Source organism: Podarcis melisellensis (assembly GCF_964234715.1).
Source record: "Podarcis melisellensis genome assembly, chromosome: 10".
NCBI classification, from domain to species: domain Eukaryota; kingdom Metazoa; phylum Chordata; class Lepidosauria; order Squamata; family Lacertidae; genus Podarcis; species Podarcis melisellensis.
This window is the reverse complement of record NC_138542.1, coordinates 35689595-35708807: the sequence shown is the minus strand read 5'-3', so window position 1 is coordinate 35708807 and position 19213 is coordinate 35689595. Positions and strand designations below refer to the sequence as shown.

Genomic DNA, 19213 nt, shown 5'->3' with positions numbered 1-19213 from the left:
GATCATGGGAGTTGTAGTCCAGAAACAGCTGGAGCGCCAAGTTTGCCTATGCCTGGGCTAGATTGACTTTTGGCTTTGTGAAACAGGACTTCCCCTCTGTTCTTGTGTTCTTATTATGGTCCCTCTAGCTCAGTATTTCCTATAGTGACTGATAAGTGGGGGAGGCCCTGTTGATGGTGCAGGGTGAATCTTGATAGGGCATTCTCAGTTGTAGTTCCCTGTTTGTGGAATGCCCTCCCTGGTGAGGTGTGTCTGTCTCCCTAAGCACTAACTTTTCAGGACAAAAAGCTTGAAAACGTTCCTGTTTACCCATACATTTGATGGCTGAAAGATACTGACTGGAATCCAGTGTCACATTGCAGTTTGACAGACAGGATGACCCTGCCTCTCTTCCCCCATGTCCTGTTCTGGAGGTTCTCTCCCCCAAGGCCATTTCAAGGGGCACCTGCGGGTGTGGGGGAAGGAAAGGGAGGTGAAAGCAAGTGCACTGACGGGATTCATTAGGTGAATCCTGCCCAGTGTTTCTGCTATACTTGAATGATTTCTGACTGTTTCTAAATGCTTCCAGGGGCTTGTAATTGTTTATGTGTTTTAAATCTGTTTCTATTTTTGCTTTTGTTTTTACTGTTTTACTATTTAGGTGTTTACAACCCTGGGTTTCTTTGGGAGGAAGAGTGGGATAGAAATTATAGAATAATAACAGACCTTCTCAAAAGGAAAATGTTCCAAAATTCAATCTGTCCTGTCCACTTAACTTTCCCATTGCTCCACCTTCAGAATTCTGTTGAAATAATAATAAAAAGATTACATTTTATCCTAAATCTTCATTTAAAATCTAAGTGAGTGAGTGAGCAAGCAAAAGAATGAGCTGCTGTATGTTGCCAGTAATAAAACATTCAAGAGAAATACTATTTATTCCAGCAATGTGAAAGGCAATATGTATAACTATGTCATATCTCTAAGCCTCTGGTGACTATTTAATTGTGTGGGAATACAGAGGTTTGATGTATTAGTATGAGTTCCTGTTAGTAAACAGCACTGAAAGCCTCCCTGACACTAGTTTCCCTAGAGCTTTGTAGTGGCATGCTAATTGCCAAAAGTTCCTTCCAAACTAGCTGCAGCAAATTACAAAAGAGGGGGAAGTTTTCCATGCTTTTATGTGTAGGCCTTTTTTTTTGTTATAACTAGTCAAAAAGACCCCACGAGTAAAGGATGTTTGGGGGAATGTTGCAAGCATGAAATGCATGTGTGATTAACCAACAGAAATCTTACATTGTATCTTAGCTATAGTGGTTAACAATTGGGTGCACTGCATGATCTCGTGCTGTAGAGTTAGCGGGACATAAATTGGGTGGGCATGGTGGTCTGTGTTATTGAATAGATGTCTCCCCCCCCCAAAAAAAATGGTTTTGCAATTTGTGAAATGAGAACAGGCCTAAGACTTCTATTCTTCTTTTAGGGCCAAAGTCATGGTCCTGTGGTTTAAGTTTGAGTCGGCTGAAATGCATTCTGCCATTACAATGAGAATTATACATTAATTCTAGTCTTCACCACAATGTCTTTTTTCTAGTCCCTAATTCTGTGTGCTCTCCTTTTCTCTGGTGGTGAACATGCTAGTTCTGTGAAGGTTGCTACTAAAATATCCTCCTCTCCCCCCCCACCTGCCACGAGCTGCTTACTGATCTTTTTAAAGTGCTTTTTAGTGTTTAACTATAATTTTGTTCTTTTACCTTTTATGCATTTATTCTCACTCCCACCCCCACACGTTTGTAGTGTTCATAACCTTCCTTTTTTCAGTTCAAAAGAAAGGTGGGATATAAATTATAAAAGATATACCAACTTAACTCACTGCTGGCTTTTAAAATCCAGAAGCCGTTTCTCATTCAGGAACCACTTGGAAGCTTCTGTTCTGAGACACAGTTTCAATTTGGTTAAAGCCAAAGCTAAGCTCAAGGTGAAGGCATAGCTGTATCTTGAATTTAAATGTGATGGTGCTTTATCATTTGTCACTGGCCACATTTGCATGCAATGCTGAGTCATAAAGTGTGTTTTGTTAAGCCATAATATACATGAGCTGTGTGCTTGTGTGTGCAGTCTGTCCTTGCCTTGCATGAGTGCTTTTATACATAATTACTAGTCCCACTAAACTCACTGATCAGAGAATGGTATTTCTGGGCACACCAGAAATGCTTGTATAACTTTGGGTTTGACTGTCCCGTATTTTGATTTGATTTGCCCATTATTACGAGCAAGTAATGCCTTAAATCAGCCATTTTGTATATTAAATTTGACTCTAATTGATTTTGTTTTGTTTTCATAGGACACCTCTAGGACAATTTCAAACAGATACAAAAGGTAAGGGACTCACCAGTATATTTTAAAGTCAAATATTGATAGACTGTGTTTATTTATATGACACCTTACCAGAGTGAGCTGTGCCCAAAACAGCTTACATTGAACACTCACTTACCAAAATACAAAGCATTTGGGTGGAGGAGAGAAGTCTACTTACAAAACATACCGAGAAATCCAAACAGGAGAAAAAATATGCAATTTAGCAAACATTGAATAAATTCAGTATTATAAAAGAAAGTGCCCACACTTAAATACCTAAGTACAGAGCAAAACGAAAATCAACTGCTGATGGAGGTCTTATTGCTTCTGAACTTACTGGAGAACCAGGGAATTAGCTAAGAGTTGAAAGATTGGTTTGGGAAAATGCATACCCTCCAACATCCTGCTAATCAACATTGAGCTCTTCTGGGAGCTATGTAAGGAGAAACCAAGCATCTTTTGGTCTGGCGCGAGGCAGCTGACTCACAGCAGAGCTCCAGAACAAAAAATGGGACATTCCGGATCCAGTCAGAAGACAGGGTGGCTTGTGTATTTTGGGGATATCCTGCTCAGTTTGGGATGGTTGAACAGTATGAAAATGTGTATGGGTCTATGTTGTGAACCTTATCTCCCCCAAAGCCTAAAATGTGCCTCAAGAAATCTGCTAGAGGTGTCAGCTAGGCTTAAAAAGAGAATGTAACAGCCAGCATTTATTGTTACAGTTGTTTCGCGATCTGCATTTTTAAATGACTTGACAGATAGCGGGCTTTTCATCAGTTGCCAGAGAAGTTGGTTTTATCTATCGTAGCAACAGACTTCTGCAGCGTGGATCTTCGTACATCTTGTCAGTTACATTTGTTACAGAAAGTTGCTGATGTTGTGGCTATGTAACACTTCATTTTCTCTTTCAGAGAGCTTAAGGACCAAACTACATATTGTGTGGGCCATCCATCTTATTCTGGTGTTGTTTTCACTTAACAGCAGCCACAGGGAATGTGGGAATTATATTGAAGTGCTGGGGGAGGGCATATTTTTTAACTCACTTCTCAATCAGTCCTATTCTTGGTCTAAAGTCGTCCTCAGATCCCCACCCACATCAGAAAAGCCTCAGGGGGCAATTTAGTTTTGTTAACGGATCCAGGGTAGAAGGGATCCAGGGTAGAAGTGATTAAACACAACTCCCAGTATCTCTGTACCCCTCCCCTCCCCGCATTCTGGTGCTTTTTTAAAAAGTGAAAACCAGTGCAGAGAAAAGCACTGAATAAAATGCTGTGTCTGTAAAAGAAAAGAAAAACATAATTTTCTGTGTCACAGTCTGTTTTGCGGGTTAACCCTTACATAAATGCAGATAGTATTCATAATATATTGCTTCCCCCTAGTTAAAGTACATCTTCATTGTACTTTGGCTTTAGCATTAATTTTTAGAGTGGTCATATATCATCAGTATAAAAGAATGTTCATTTGTTTCTCTTTTTATTTTATTATTTATTTATTTATTTATTTAAATTTATACACCACTTGATTGGTAAAGTGGTTTACAAAAAGTATGTTTGCTAAAAGTATGTTCATAATACAGGGTGATAGTAAATGGAAACTGTATGCTTCATTATGAATCACCCTGTATTACTACTACTATTAATAACATTTTTAAAAATCATAGTACGTGCACAATGGCCTAGTTTCCCCACCACATAGCAGTTTACCTGTCACCAAGCACCCTCCATGTATATAGGTTCCTCCTAGATGGTTCTGTCTCCCAGGAGCTGATTAGAAATCTCTCCCAGTTCTCATCTTTCACTTTCATCTTCCTGGTTGAATGTAAGGTACCAGTCAAACCTTTTCTCTGCATGTATGTGTTGGACAGTCATATCCCGAGTGTCAAAACTCTGGCTGGATACCCATATGTCCAGACCTGATTGGAGGATTTGCTTCCCACATCAGCACCCTTAGCCTTCCTCTTTGGGGAGTGGAATAAATCCTTGTGAAAATTTGTAATTACCCAATGTGAGGGGTGATTCTTACTCCTCACTTATGAGACTCCACTTTAAGATTGTTTAGCTTAGCTTACACAGAGAGCAAACTGCTTCTTTATGCTACCAATCTGCTTCCCCACAATCCCTTATATCTCCATACCAGGTCTCAGTAAAGCTTTTTAATTCAGATGCTGAGGTTTGACTGTGTAGCTTTGAACAATCCAAAGACTTTCCCCCTGTGTGCCAAACTGCTGTGTAATACTACACACTTAGATCAAGAGGGGGTGGGGGAAAACAGTCTGAACTTGCACCCTGGTTGCTGGTAATTGCCCACTCCTAGGTCTCCTGCAGTTCTTGGAATTCCTCTTGGTCAAGAATTACGGTGAATTGAGAGGTGGTAGATGACATAAGTTCGAATGCCTTTATCTCAAGGCAACTGACCAATTTCCACAGTCAAAGTGGCAGGCAATGAATGCCCTTCATAAAGTATACCATCATTATATCTCATCCCTGAGATCTTGGCTGTATGTGAAAATAGAGCTATTTGAGCATATGTACATAGGAAAGGCCAAAGGAGCAACTTCATAGGAAAGGCCAAAAGGAGAAATTACCTATCAGGGTTTAAAATAACTGAAGGATTTACCATGGATCAGACAGGATTGGCTGGTTCAATTTACAATAAAGCAGATTAGAATTTCTTGGTATGCATGTTCTTTCTCTGCTTGTTAACTTTTTTCTAGGAATAAATGCAGTAATTGCATTCTTATTTAAATAACTATATAGCCTTGAATTTTAATGATGCCAATTCCAAACAGAAAAAAATCCACCAGAAAAATCATTATTTGAGTCCACAAACAAGTGTGTGGACAGAAAAACTAAACCAGTTTTTCCAAAACTAAAATATTAGCTAAATATGGTTAGCCAAAACCTTAAGTGTCCTTTCTGCCTCCCAGTGACTAAAACTGGAATTTTGTCTGCAATACACTTTCATTCCTGTATGTCCAGGACAGATTGCAGGTAAAAAAGAACTGCTGACTTCACTTGTCCTGCATTGATGTCCTGCTGAGTGTATTGCAGCCTTTTACTCAGTAGGATCAGGTTATCTGACCTGCCAATAAAATTCCATGCAGACCTATACTCTGGCCTGGTACCATAGTCTGAACAGCTTGTCTCTCAATACAAATTAAACTGCTACAGACCTCCTGCAAGAAGCCCTGGCTGATCGCATTGAACCTGCAGCCTGCTTCCCGGCTGCCAGCCCATAGCATGCTAGCTTTTCCTCTAGTGAATCCTTTCTCATAGACATGATGGCTTGAATTCTGAGATCCCATGACTGAAACTCAACTCATGGAATGCTCCTACAAAAAGCTTATCTATATGCAGGTATCTAACCAGGCCACTAGTGCAGATGAACCCCAGCCTGATACTAATAAGTTGGTAAATTTATAGCTAATAAATGGATTACCCTTGTTTATGTTCTAATCTGAAATTGGAAATATATATTTTAAAAGTTCCTTAAATGATTTAAGGGTTCTCTGGATTGTTCTATTGACTACATATTACCTACATTTCCAACACTTGAAGTTTTATATAGCTTTTGTATAAAGGTTTTTACCATTATCTTTCAAATCATAGATCAGTCACTAACAGCAGATCCAGTCTTGTCCTTGCTTTCAATAAAAAGCAATAGGAATCCCATAATATCTCATAAGACAGTGGTCTTTCTATTATTAGCAACAGGAAGAATGTCAATGGCCAGCCAGTGGCCATTGGTTGCCTCATACCCCTTAATAAATGCAGGGTCCTTGGTCTTGATGCAGGTAGCAAGCCTATCCATGTTATTGGGGAAGATCTAGCCTGTGTCTTGAGAATGCACAGATACTGATTCGTAGTAGTAGTAGTATTAAGTTACCAGTCCTAGTTTTCAGCTTTGCAAGTTTGTATTGAATTTACTGTTTATTTTGTCTGTATACTCCTAACTGTCCTACTAGGCTAGCAGTAGCGTACATACAACTGAAGTGTTCCTTTCAATAATTAGCTGAAGCACAAAGTGTTGCACTTTTCCTTTCTGGTTGAAATGCTGTCAGGTTCTTATCTAATGTCAGGACCTCTTGAGCTTTGCCTTGTCCATTTTGTGTGTGTGAAAGTTGAACATGTTTGCTTTTTCTTGACCAAATAAAGAAATTTTATAGGGAGAGTCAGCCAGAGTTTACCTTTGTGATTTGCTGTTTGTGTGTGTGTTGCACACATAGGCAATGATTCTTTCCTTAAACAATAAAAAATGGAAAGATCCCTTTAAAATACTCTTCCCCTCTCACTTTAATCTACTTACCACCCATTCTAGGGACAATGTACTAATGGTGAATAGAATATCCCAATTTTCTGAGGAATGTTGGAGGGTATACAAGGGGAAAGAGCAAGATACACTGTGTGTTTGAATACTTTGGCTGTGTGAAGTACAAACTGTATAACAGTTCTTGGATTCTTTTCCACAGTATGAATGACACAAGTTTTAGGGGTTAAAATTACAAACATTATGTTTGTGTTGCAACATGCACATCCTGTTTTTAGATAGATTTTTTTTTAAGTCACGCTAGATCAAGCAGTGCCAAATATGGTAATAGAATTAAACAACAAAATTCCTTACAATTGTGTCATCATGGCTTGAAAGAATCTTTTATACTGCACTCCCTGGATTGTTACATCCATGGAACCAAGTTTATTGTGCCAAGTTAACTAATTGTCCCTAGATTTCCTTTCAGTGTAAAATAGTTTTCTGTTTAATACACACATGTGATTTCAGATAAAAAATATCAAGCACCCTACTCACATACATGAAGGTCATGTAAGACTCCCCACCCCACCTGCAAAAAACACATGGTGTGTGTTCCCCCACTGGGTTCCCCCACTCTGATTAATTGTGCGGTCTACCAGATCTTGTTAAAAAGTCCTGGGAAGTCCAGCATTAATCTTTTAACTGGACATGTTGTTCAGTGGTGCACCAACTACCTGGTGGTTTGCTATCCAGTGATGGTGGGTAGAGGGAGGCAGGAATGGTCATCTGTAGCCTAGCGGACATCCACCTTCAAAATAGCTGGTGGAAATGTGCTTCCTGAAACGACAAATCTGAATTTAAGAACCTGAGGAACATGACATGCACACACAGCTCCAGCTTTAGTGAATGTTTATTCAGATTAATTTGCACTGACTACAATTTGGGAATACTGAAACTTATGTAGCCTAGTTCTGATCCTGTTGAGTTTTAGGAATGCAAGCATTTCCTACTGTAGGACAGAAAATGGCAGACACCAATGTTGGTCTGTAGCTCCCAGTTAAGCCACTCTAATGATCTACTGTTCATCCTGGTCAGTGATATAAACTCTTGATGGTCAGCCTTTCTTCCCTTACAGATGCCCCCTAAGCTTTAATAACAGCCCAACTAATCAAAATATAAACTGGTTTCTTCTTTCCTAGGTAGTGTTTTACCCCTGCCCCCAATAGAAACATATAATACATGCATGTAGACACACACACACTTTTTCTAAGAAGTCTGAGTAAAAATGGACCATCCAATTTCAGTAATAGTGAAATAGTAGAAATCATGGATCCAGTGCTTCAGAAAATATAATACACTCCAGCTATCAGGAGTAAGGGAAACATCATCTTAGGCCAGCAATCTTCAAGCATATGTCCTCAGATGTTTTTTGACTACAGCTTCTATCACCTCTAGCCAGTTTAGTTAATGGCCAAGGATGAAAGAAGTCATAGCTGAACAAGACAGGGGAGAACATATCTTAGAGAACAACATTCCCTACTTGAGCTTTAAGAGACCAAGGTGTACTACAGATGTGGCATAAATTAAATATATTTCATGGCTTTTATACTCCCCCCCCCAAAAAAAAACCCCTGATTACTGATCCAATAAGCTCATTGCCCAAATCAGTTTTGCAGCAATTGATTGCACTACTTATGTGATTCTTCCTTTTCCAATGATCCGTTTGAGAATATAAAATAGGCCTACTTTTTATATTTAAAAATCTGTCTTCTTTTTCTTTTTCTTTCTTTTATTACCTGCCCTTCACCAGTAGGTTCTGTGCAAGGGTAAAACAATTTAAAGTTCAGAGATTAAAAGCAATTAAAAGCAAAGGAACACAGGAATAAAGTGGGTCCTCCTTTGTAGGTCAGCCATACTTTGTAAAATGTTTGTATTTATAGCTAAATGCAGCGAAACATTTGTTCTGTCCAACCCCTAAGTTTGTCTGCCCATGTGTGAGTTTGAATGAGAGAGAGAGAGGCTTCTGCACAGTGACATTAATGAGAGCTGCTAGGTCATTGCTCTGAAAGGTGCTTTGTGTCAGTCTACACAAACTCAATGAAATGATAGGTACTGGCAGAAACACAGTTTTCTGTGCTTCACCCATTTCCATTTTTGGCTAATAAGCTAAGACCTGGCAACAGTAAAAGAGGGAAGCGATAGGAACAAATTGTACACTCATGTAGTACCAAAAAAATTGCTCTGTAATTTGTTGCTCTTATGTTCAATTTAAAATGCAATTAGTGATTATGAACCATGTCATGAGCATGCATCTGCTCAGTGGGCTGTTGCACATTAGGGTCTTGCCATACAGTGTAGCTGCCATTTGGAGACACTTGCAAGTAGCCTGTGTCTGGTGAATGTCATGAGAGGTGAATCTTAGGTAGGCAAGTTTCAAAGTGTGGTAGAAAATGTCTGCAAAAACAGAAGGACATTTCTACTCATTTTAGTGAGCAAGAGAAGCCTACGTTGTGTGGAGTTTACGGGATTTTGGTACAATGGCATAACTAAGAGTAAGTAGGAGTAAACTGTGAAAGTTGATCTCCCATTATACAGTTCTATTTTAAACAGGACTATTTTATTGATAAATGTTAGACAAAAGAATGAGTGAAACAATATTATAATCTTATAAGGTTTATTTTTATGGCTGGATTTAACTAAACTGTGCTAAAAACAAGTCCCCCTAGCACAATGGGATTCACCCCACATGCCCTCCCCAAATCCATTTGGGAAGGCCAGGAGAACCCTCAGACCTTGATAAGAGGTACCAAAGTTCAGCACAATAGGACATGTTTTCCATGTGGAAGGTTCAATTTCTGATATGTCTAGTTAAAAAGAATCCAGTGGCAGGTAATGGGTGAGAAAGCCTCTGCCTGAGACCCTGGAAAGTTGCTTAAAAGAGCAGACAGTTTCTGAACTTGATGGACAAACAGTCTGACTTGGTCTAAGGCATCTTCTACATTTCTGCTTTTTTATTTGGAATCTCTTCATTATCTATACTTGCGACTGTTTCAGAAAGAGTATTACCATTTTTCATTCCTCATGAGATTGTTTGTGTGCGCTCTGCCAGGAACTTCTCTTGCAGTTAGCTTCTGTGAATTACTTCACTGGCAAAGAAGGATAGCCTTAACAAATAAGCAGAGCAAGACTGCAGTTTTGTTCACACATACCGGAGAAGTAGCCCCATGAAATTCAGTTGTATTTCTGAGTAGTTCACGTATAGGATTAAAGCTGTAAGGCATGATTTCTGATACATGTGCAGTTTTATATGTGGTTCACAGCAATAACAAGCTCACTACAGAAATAAAAATTTATGTTTTATAATTTGTTGTCAACACTACTGAAGAAACATTATTGTGGTCATGGACCAAATATGTTTACAAGTTGTTGTTTTTTTCACAGCACAACAAACACACCAGATGATGTTTCTAGTAGATATTCACGAACAGCAGACAGAACAGGATATAACAGATATAGCAGGGATGCAAATTCTTCTGGAAACATTTTACCAAATAATTCTTTGGAAAAGAAGGTTGAAGATCTCGAAAAGGTAAATGTGTAATCAGTCACTGGGTGTGGGCAGGGAGCTCTGTAAAGCAAGTCACCAACACTGCAAAGACCTTGCCGCGGTTGCCACCGAATAGAAGCTACTTCAGAAAGTAGAAACACCTAGATATTGACGTCCAGCTAAGATCTTAACAATTGTGTAGGTTCATATTGAAGCAGATAATTTCCTTCAAAATCAGCACTTTGAATCTGGGCCAGTTGGATTTTCTAAACAGTTTTTCCAGGCACCTTTATGTATCATACATTGCAAGAATCAAACCTGATTATTATAAAGGCATATATTATGTATGAATAAAACTGGCCAGTTCACATGATACTTAGTGCATCTGACACCAGTATTGTTGAGCTTAGTGAACTATTTGTCTCAGATTTTAAAGAATATGTATATTCTTTCCCAATAAAGTATTTTTGAAAACAAAATGGATAAAAATCAAATGACCCTTTTTCCAAAAAATTAAAATGGATTTTTAAAATTTCAAAATATTGACTATGATCCTTTGTCTCAAACACACACACACTGCATAATTTTCTGCTTAAAACAATGAATCGGAGGGGGGGATTATTATATTTTTTAGAAGAGGCATAAATATGACACGAGACATGTATTTATTGTTGTGCAAATTATGACTATATAGACTCTTAATGAAATTGCATAGGCACATTATTTTTGTTGTTTTTGTTATTTATTAAATTTGTTAGTTGCTTTTTATCTTGGTCAAGGCAAACAAGCAAACTATCCCACCCTCCCACATAGATACATTAATACCAGGGTGGGGGTGGGGACATTGAAAACATCTCACCCACTCCTAAACGGCCACAGATAGTTAAAGGCCAGAGACCTGGTTATAGAGGTAACAGCCACAGGTGGGAAACCACCACAGAAAAGGTCCGTTCTTGTGTTGCCACCCTCTGGACCTCTTGTGAAGAGGGCACATGAAGAAGGGCCTCAGTTAATGGTCATAGGAGCTTGCAACAGGTAGGGTCCATGTTGATTCATATGGGGAGACCTGGAAGCCATTATGATTTGGCCATGTACAGGGTATTGTTAACCTCCCTTGGGCTCATTCATATTTTGTACTGTTTAAAATGTAATTTAATGTCTGTCTTTTTAACCATTTTTGAAAATTGAATTCTAATTAATTTGTGTACATCTTTTGTTTGAAAAGCATGCTATACATTGTTGAATTTTTTAAAATATGTTATCTCAATTAGTATCCACAGAAAGAGCCAAATAAAAGAGAAATACTTTATTTCACAATTTCTCCTGTAAACAAATGTAAATTGCATAGTGCAAAAGATGTGACTAGCGGTTATTAATTATATTCCATATATAATATAAAGGCCTTATGAGGCTACGAACAGCTGTGCATTAATGCTTATGGCAACCAATTGCATGCTTTTGCAGGAAGTAATGAAATGGAAAGTTAGAAACTTGATTGAAATTAATTATTTTCATCATCTTGATTTAAATCAGCCCACTCTGGATAATAGAAGAAAAGCCTGTGATATGTCTATATTGGTGTGTTACTACATGCAGCATATTTTGGGTCTAGAGCTGAACTAAATTCCATTGAATCTTGATTACATTTACTTTGTATGTCTATTCTTTGCATTGTTCTTAAAATAAATATTATCTATTTTATTTTTTGAAGGAGCTAGCAAAGGAGAGACAAGAAAACATCAGGCTTGTGAGGATAACACAAGACAAAGAGGAGTTAATTGGGAAACTGAAGGAGGAAATTGATTTATTAAACAGGGTAAGTGCTTGTTTGCTGTGGAATACAGTCGTACCTTGGTTTACGAACTTAATCCATTCCGGAAGTCCGTTCTTAAACCAAAGCATTCTTAAACCAAGGCGTGCTTTTCCATAGCAGCAGGGGACTTAATTTACAAATGGAACACAATAGAAAGCAGAACATGTTCTGCTTGCAAGGCAAAGTTCACAAACCAAAACACCTACTTCTGGGTTTGCAGTGTTCTTAATCCAAGTTGTTCCTAAACTAAGCTGTTCTGAAACCAAGGTACCACTGTATGAGAAATTCCCCAGAATTTTGGGGACAGTGCACACATCTTCCAGTCTGGGACTTCCTCCTGTAAGTAATACCACTTTCTGGTTATTGGTTTATTTTTACATTTTTATCCTGTCCTTCCTCCTGAGCTCAGGTGGTGTATTTTGTGTCCCGCATTATGTGGCTCTCATTTTTGACAACCAGGCAGTTCCCAGTGAGTCTCTTTGAGTTACCTGGCATCTTTTCACCCCCAAACTGCTTGTTCCTATTGATGGTTTATTCTTCTGCATTCAGGTGACCTTCCTGCTGGTTTCAGGTGAAGGGCTTCTTGCTGATGTACAGTAAGCCTGCAACTTACCAGGGGGTACTTTCTGCAGATTGCACCTAAAGCAAAATTGCACAGTGTCAAAACACATTGAGTTCAGTGGTGGGTGGCATTGCCAAAGTCTTTCTTCCTGACACCTGCCCCTCTTCCATCCCTTTTTAAATTTTGCTTGTTTATTTATTTAGCCAAGTGCATAAAGCTTAATGCACACAACTTAAAAGTGTGTAAGTTGCAGGCTTACTATATTGTAAAAAGAGGCAATCTGTCAAGAACATTCTCAACAGAAACCAAAGTTCCTTTTCTCAATAAAGTTGCCCCTCTCCAAAAAAGCACCAGTATGTGCAGTCTCCAGTTTGAGCCAAAGGAAGCCAGCACTGAGCTGAGCAACACTATCTTTTTATTCCCCAGGGCAGCTCTGGGGTAGAAAGAGATGGGGGCAGCAGTGTCGTGTGTGTGTGTGTGTGTGTGTGTGTGTGTGTGTGTGTTTGTGTGTGCTGGCTGTTCCTGCTTTCCTGCTAAGTGTGTGTATATACGCCATGGATTTTTAAGTGTATGTGTTCACATGCAAGACATGTACACATGCACACTGGCAGGCAGCCCTTGCAGGAGTGGCCAACCCTCAGTGTAGCCCTTGGGCCAAAAAGATAAGCTACCCCCTCCTAATTGGTTGAGAACCATAGCACCAGTTGACGGACACTTTGTCATTTGACTCTGGAATGTGTGTGGTGCTCTTGTTTCCTTGAACAATAAACATTTAATTCTTAAATTAGGTATGTAATTTTCAAAAGGAATCTTAATTAAATAGGAAATAAATCCCATATATGACTGACTCCTTCCTTTTGACTTGCCTTGAGTATTTAAGTTGCAGACAGTTGTTGTGGTTGGACCATGTCCAAGTAGCTCATTCTTTAAGTCATTTTTGGAATGTTATTTCTGCTGCATAAACATTCCACAAAGTAAGCGTATGTATGTGTGTGAGAAAGAAAGTATTTTATATATACACACACACAATTATGTCCTTATGTGAGCTTCTTGTGCACTGTATCTGTGCCACCTGTCTGGATATAATGTGTTTGATTATGGATTTCCTGCATCAGGATTTGACAAGATGGCTTAAAAGCCCTGCTCTAGTTCTCTTGATACAAATTAGCCAAGACAAATCAAACCTGAGTCTATTGTAATGAAAAGCTAGTTGCTTTCCTTTTCTTCCTAATACATATGACTTCTGAAATGGGTTTTTTTTTTTATTAACCATAGTGGATGCTTTAACCCAGGAATGAGAAACATGTGGCCCTCCAATTGTAGTTGGACGTCATCCCTCTTCATCCTTGACCACTGGGTATTTTGGCTGGGGCTGATGGGAATTGGAGCCTAACATCTGGAAGGCCACATGTTCCCGACCCCAGATGAAGTTAGCTGCTGACCTCAAAGTGCTGTCCTGACATGACTGCTTTGTTTTTGAAATTTGATTTCACGTCATTCTTTACTTGCTTTCAATTAGCTTTTGCTCATTTCTTTTGGGCCACTAACCTTTAAATCTCACTTCTCCCCACCTTTTCCTCTCTTGAGATACTGGAAGTTATCCAGATGCCCATTGTATGGATGGAAGGGAGAAATGTGCACAGCTGATGTTTTTTAGGGTACTGCTACAGTTGATGGGACATGCAGCTGTGTTGGGTAGAGTTATTTTATTTTATTAAATTTTATACACCACTTGAGTGTAAAAAAGAAGAAGCTTCAAAGCAGTTTACAAAAATGATGTGAACACTTCTAAGAACTCTCCAGCTGAATGCCCAGTTCCATATGTTCCAACAATTTACAGGAGAAAACAGGAACATGCTTATAACAACCATATTCTCATACCAAGGTAAAGGTAAAGGGACCCCTGACAATTAAGTCCAGTTGTGAACAACTCTGGGGTTGCGGTGCTCATCTCACTTTACAGGCTGAGGGAGCCAGCGTTTGTCCGCTTCTGCAGACAGTTTTTCTGGAGAAACCAGAGCAGCGCACAGAAACGCCGTTTACCTTCCCTCCGGAGTGATACCTATTTATCTACTTGCACTGCGTTCTTTCAAACTGCTAGGTTGGCAGGAGCTGGGACCGAACAATAGGAGCTCACCCCATTGTGGGGATTCAAACTGCCAACCTCTCAATCGGCAAGCCCAAGTGTCACGGTGGTTTAACCCACAGCGCCACCCACATCCCTCTCATACCAAACCCACTATTTTATCTGATGTGCCCATTCACTCTTCAACAGCCTTGTTGAGGTGCTTGTTTTAAATTTGTTCTTTAAAGAAGCCAGCCAGGTGGGTGGGGTAAAAATAACACACACACACACACACACATAAAATTAACATCATCGGGGGAGAGGGCTGTGTCTCCTGTCCTTGCCTCTGGGGCACCTGCCAATTCACCACCACATTTTGGGGCATGTCTGCAAAGGTGAAGCCTGTTGAATGGGCACCACCTGTTCTGAGCTGGAATCCAGATTGTACAGCGAGCGTGCATTTGGCAGGCTTCTTCCCTGCAGACATGCCCACAGCTTGCGAGTGGGTAGGGTATACAACAGTATGGGCAGGGCCACCATGTGGCATATAATTGCATGGCGAGAAGAACACTTCAATTTAGGCTATGAGTGTGGCACAATCTTGTTTGTGCCACACTCATGGCCTAATAATCTTCACCAGCATGTGGAATGATAGCCTTCATACACCATGACACCTTGATGTTCATGTGTGGTTATGTGCATGTGCATTAGAGGTAAGATTCGACCACCTCCCCAGACCCACTCAGATTACGTTTCTACATATTTGTTCTTATTACTTATTAGATTTTTCTTCTGCCCTTCCTCTTAAAGAAGCCCAACACTACAAACATTGAAACGAGAACAATTCAAGAGTTAAAAACATTTAAAAAAATAAAATTCAAAGCTGCCAGAATACAATAAACCAATAAAATACAGGGTAAAACTTAGATAGGGAAAACATCAATAAAAACAACCAGTTAAAACCAATTACAGCATATTTATTTGTCAGTGTATAACCTAAAGGCCTGTATAAATAAATATGTCTTTGCCAGATGGCAGAAGGTCATCTTTGGGAGGGGGCCGAACCCTGAACAATGACAATTCTAGCAACTCTCATTAACACAATTTTAGCAGGCCATTCCTAAAATGCAAACATAGGGGCAAGGATTTACCTGGGGCAGGTTTCAGACAAGGTGTTTCCTGGAAAATTAGGTACTGTACTGCATAAGTAACAGTTGGAGCAGATGTCACTTAATGCAGAAATCTCATTTGTATTGCTGGCAAAGAACACAAGCTTTTCTAGGCTTTTATTTCATCTCCTCTCCAGTGCCTGAAGGATCCCCCACCCTTCCTGGCTTGCACAACGATTCCCAATTTTACCCTTTATCTGTTTTCCCATCGTTTCATATATATGGCACTTGGCAAAATGCCCGAGAAGCATTTTTAAGTTTCCATCCTTGGGCCCAGCAGCTAATTTGGAAAGAATGTTTGGACTACTGGTAATAATGTAAAGTAGTTAAAATATAGTTATAACTATTCTGGCACAGAAAAAAAAATCCCATGTCTAGAAGTATGGACTCAGTAACACAACAGCATTGTACGCATAACTATTTGCTGCTGCTGTCCAGTTACCCCAGACGCAAAAACCTCAAAGAGAGAGTATGCACCATTCCACAGTGCTGCTGGTGGTAATCTCGTCGTTTCTCACCCATGGTGTGATAACCATTAAGAGTGCCATTCCACTTAGCAGGAATCTTGCTCTTAGCCAAATTCAAATTGTGCCTCAAACTCAAAAAAGATGTTGTGCACCACTGCCTTCATGTCAGCTTTCAAACTTCTTACACTAATAGTACATTGGATCTCACCCATGGTGTTTGGTCATGTGCAGGGAATCTAGGACATCGCATGTCACAGAAAGTACTCCTTAATCAAACATTACTTGATCTGTAATAAACCCAGTCTTTAATGAGAAAAATACTGGGCATAAGTGGACATCGTGAGGAGGGAAATAGATGCTTTGCAATTGTGCAGACATGGGGGGTTAACTAGGGCAAGATGTAGGAGGGCGTTGACCCTTTCTCTACTAGAAACCTGCATCAGTTTGGGCCTCTGGTGTGTCTGCGTCAGGTTGTAGTCTGAAGGTGAACAGCAGGTATGGGGGTCCTGATTCGGACTGCAGTGGGAGTCCCAATTTGGAACAGACACTGGCATCAAATGACTGAGGTCCCATCTGGTTTGGCTTTGAAATTTGTCGTGATTTCAGGCATAAAAGTAACAGAAGCAGCATGCTAACCATTTTTAATATGTGAAGATTTTTCCATTACGAAAGAGCAGTTCAGTAAGTAACATTGGTCACACATTTCAAGCACAACCATCCATTAAGGCATTCTCTTTTCAGAGTTAAGAGAGCTCAATTTTTTTCAGTGTATATAACACAAAGCATTTTACTAATCTTGCAAATTTTGATTTACTTCTGCATTTCAGATTACATTGTACATGCTTATAGCAAAATACATTTATGTGGTAATGGGATATTTACTTTACTCAATGTAAATTTAAAAGCTGTTAATGCCCATATATCTTAAACTTGCTTTGTTTGTGTTTAGCAATCAGCTTTTGTTGTCTGCCATTTTGCTCTTATATAGTAATGTGCTATAATCCAGACCATTAAGAAAATGATATGATGAATTAATAACTGTACACCTTGCTATGTTTCCTTCTCAAAGGACCTAGATGATATAGAAGATGAAAACGAGCAATTAAAGCAGGAAAATAAGACACTCTTAAAAGTTGTTGGACAGCTGACAAGGTAGAAGTTGAAAGATTCAACAAGGAATGAAATATGAAAACTACTGATTGAATGTTTCAAGATCAAGGCTACAATATGTCTTTGCTGCAATGTGTCAGAACAACTGTCTTTCTATTTATTATTATTGAGGGGAGTATAATGAATGTTTTGCATAATACTCTTCCTTCAATGAAATAGATTCAGATTTTGTGAGTACTTCTACACTCACTCCCTTGCATTTCCCAAGTTAATTAATTCAAACACAGACATCTCAAATGTCATGTTCTTGATTGTTCTGTATGTCTTTATTTTGAATGTGTATTATCCAGCTTTTAAGAGCATTTGATTGCCAAGATTGAATTTTGGTCTATACAAACATCACTTTTTTCTCTTTTCCACTCTAAATGAGTGGAAGTAATTGGAGTAAACTTTGTTTACACAGATTCAAAATATATATTTTGCTACTTGTAAAGTGTGGGTGCCTTACTACAGTACTGATGTGAAACATTTTACAGCTGTGTTACTTATTCTACAAAGAATCCTGTATGTTGTGATTTTATTTTGTACTATATCTGAAATACTGACAATGGTATATAATATCTCCCATCCCCTGTATAGAAAAAAAGTTTTATAAATCATCAATCACCAATCGTTATCAACACTAGTAGTCTTTAGGAAAATGTCTGTGTCATGTATTATAGGTTAATCACAATGCTTGCGTGTCCACAGGAAAAATTATTCTTTTATACAAGGGGAAATCCACTCTTTCCAGGTAACAAACACTATGGCCTGGTTCAGATACAATGATCATGGTCCATTAAACCATAGTATTGAACTGAGAACAATGAGTCTTCATTCCATATCCTGGTTTGCAGTCAGAGATTCAGTGGGAAACTGGTTTAAGACACCTCTCCTCCCCCAAGCATTGCATCACAGTGCATGAGGGAACGAAATGTGGGAGAGTGCAGGACAACGTTTGTTCTCAGTCCAATAAGCCATGGTTTATTGGATTGAAACTGTTACGGCTGAATCTCACCTCTATGAGAGTGGTATGCTATGGTTTACATCAATTATTTCTATCATGTAAAATTTAATAAAGGATAGTGGATCATTTTGTAAGTTTTATGAACATTGGTATTAAATGGATTATCAGGATTATCTGTGATTCATAATGGTTTTTGAAGCTGTGATAAAATTTGTTAATATAGTACAAAAGGGAAGTTCATGATTTTTGGGCCCTCTAAAAGTATTATAGAAAAACATCTGGAATAACACTAATATTTGTTAAAATAAAGTATGTTGCATGTTCTGTTACACACTAACATCCGTTGTCTGCATCAATATTTTATGTTACGAACAATGAAATACCACTTATAAAACACTGGTGCCAGATCTTATCTTGGGAGTGCACCATTCCCTTTTAGTTTAAATATAAATGCTGTTGGTCCTGAGAACAATCTGGCCTTGAGAATAGTCCAGAGTAAAGCCCCTCCCAAACCCAAAGCCTTTTCTGATGTGAAGTGAAGCAGAGCTCTGTGCCCTGTATGAAGAAAGGCATTGCAAGTGCTGCTTAGCAGTGTATGCTACTGGTGGAACTGATGTTCCTGTGGTGCTGCAGCCTCTATAATGTCAGTTTGCAATAATGTGTCACAAGGCTTTGGGAATAAGTTTTCATAGCATGTTAGTAGTGCAGTGGTTCTCAAATGTTGTGCCACTGAGGGAGGCAAAGGGAGCATCTTGAAATATTAAGCTACATATTGGATGCTTCGACTATTCTAACCACTACTCTGCAATCCTTATAGCAGGTACTCATACCCTGTGCCTATATCTGGGAAATAACATCCCAAGTTGTGGGTAGTAGGAATGCATCAGGATTT

General features: G+C 39.0%; 1 protein-coding gene and 1 long non-coding RNA gene across 3 annotated transcripts in view; one reads left to right on the top strand and one right to left on the bottom strand.

Moving 5' to 3' along the window:
* Positions 1-12988, bottom strand: part of LOC309379526 — a 28827-nt gene extending 15839 nt beyond the window's left edge. Inside the window, exons 1-2 of one of the 2 annotated variants that reach the window (XR_014172532.1) lie at positions 12431-12988; positions 706-781 (exon numbers count right to left, since the gene is read on the bottom strand). This is a non-coding gene — a long non-coding RNA (uncharacterized lncRNA). The remainder of the gene's footprint in view (positions 1-705; positions 782-12430) is intronic. The other variant, XR_014172533.1, reaches the window with a different exon arrangement.
* The window catches only part of PAWR (pro-apoptotic WT1 regulator), a 60128-nt gene extending 41470 nt beyond the window's left edge, over positions 1-18658 (top strand). The window contains exons 3-6 of the mRNA XM_081928749.1: positions 2321-2355; positions 10024-10171; positions 11841-11945; positions 17275-18658. Of these exons, the coding sequence (XP_081784875.1) occupies positions 2321-2355; positions 10024-10171; positions 11841-11945; positions 17275-17361 (375 nt within the window). The 3' untranslated portion in view covers positions 17362-18658. The remainder of the gene's footprint in view (positions 1-2320; positions 2356-10023; positions 10172-11840; positions 11946-17274) is intronic.
* Positions 18659-19213: the final 555 nt, after the last annotated feature.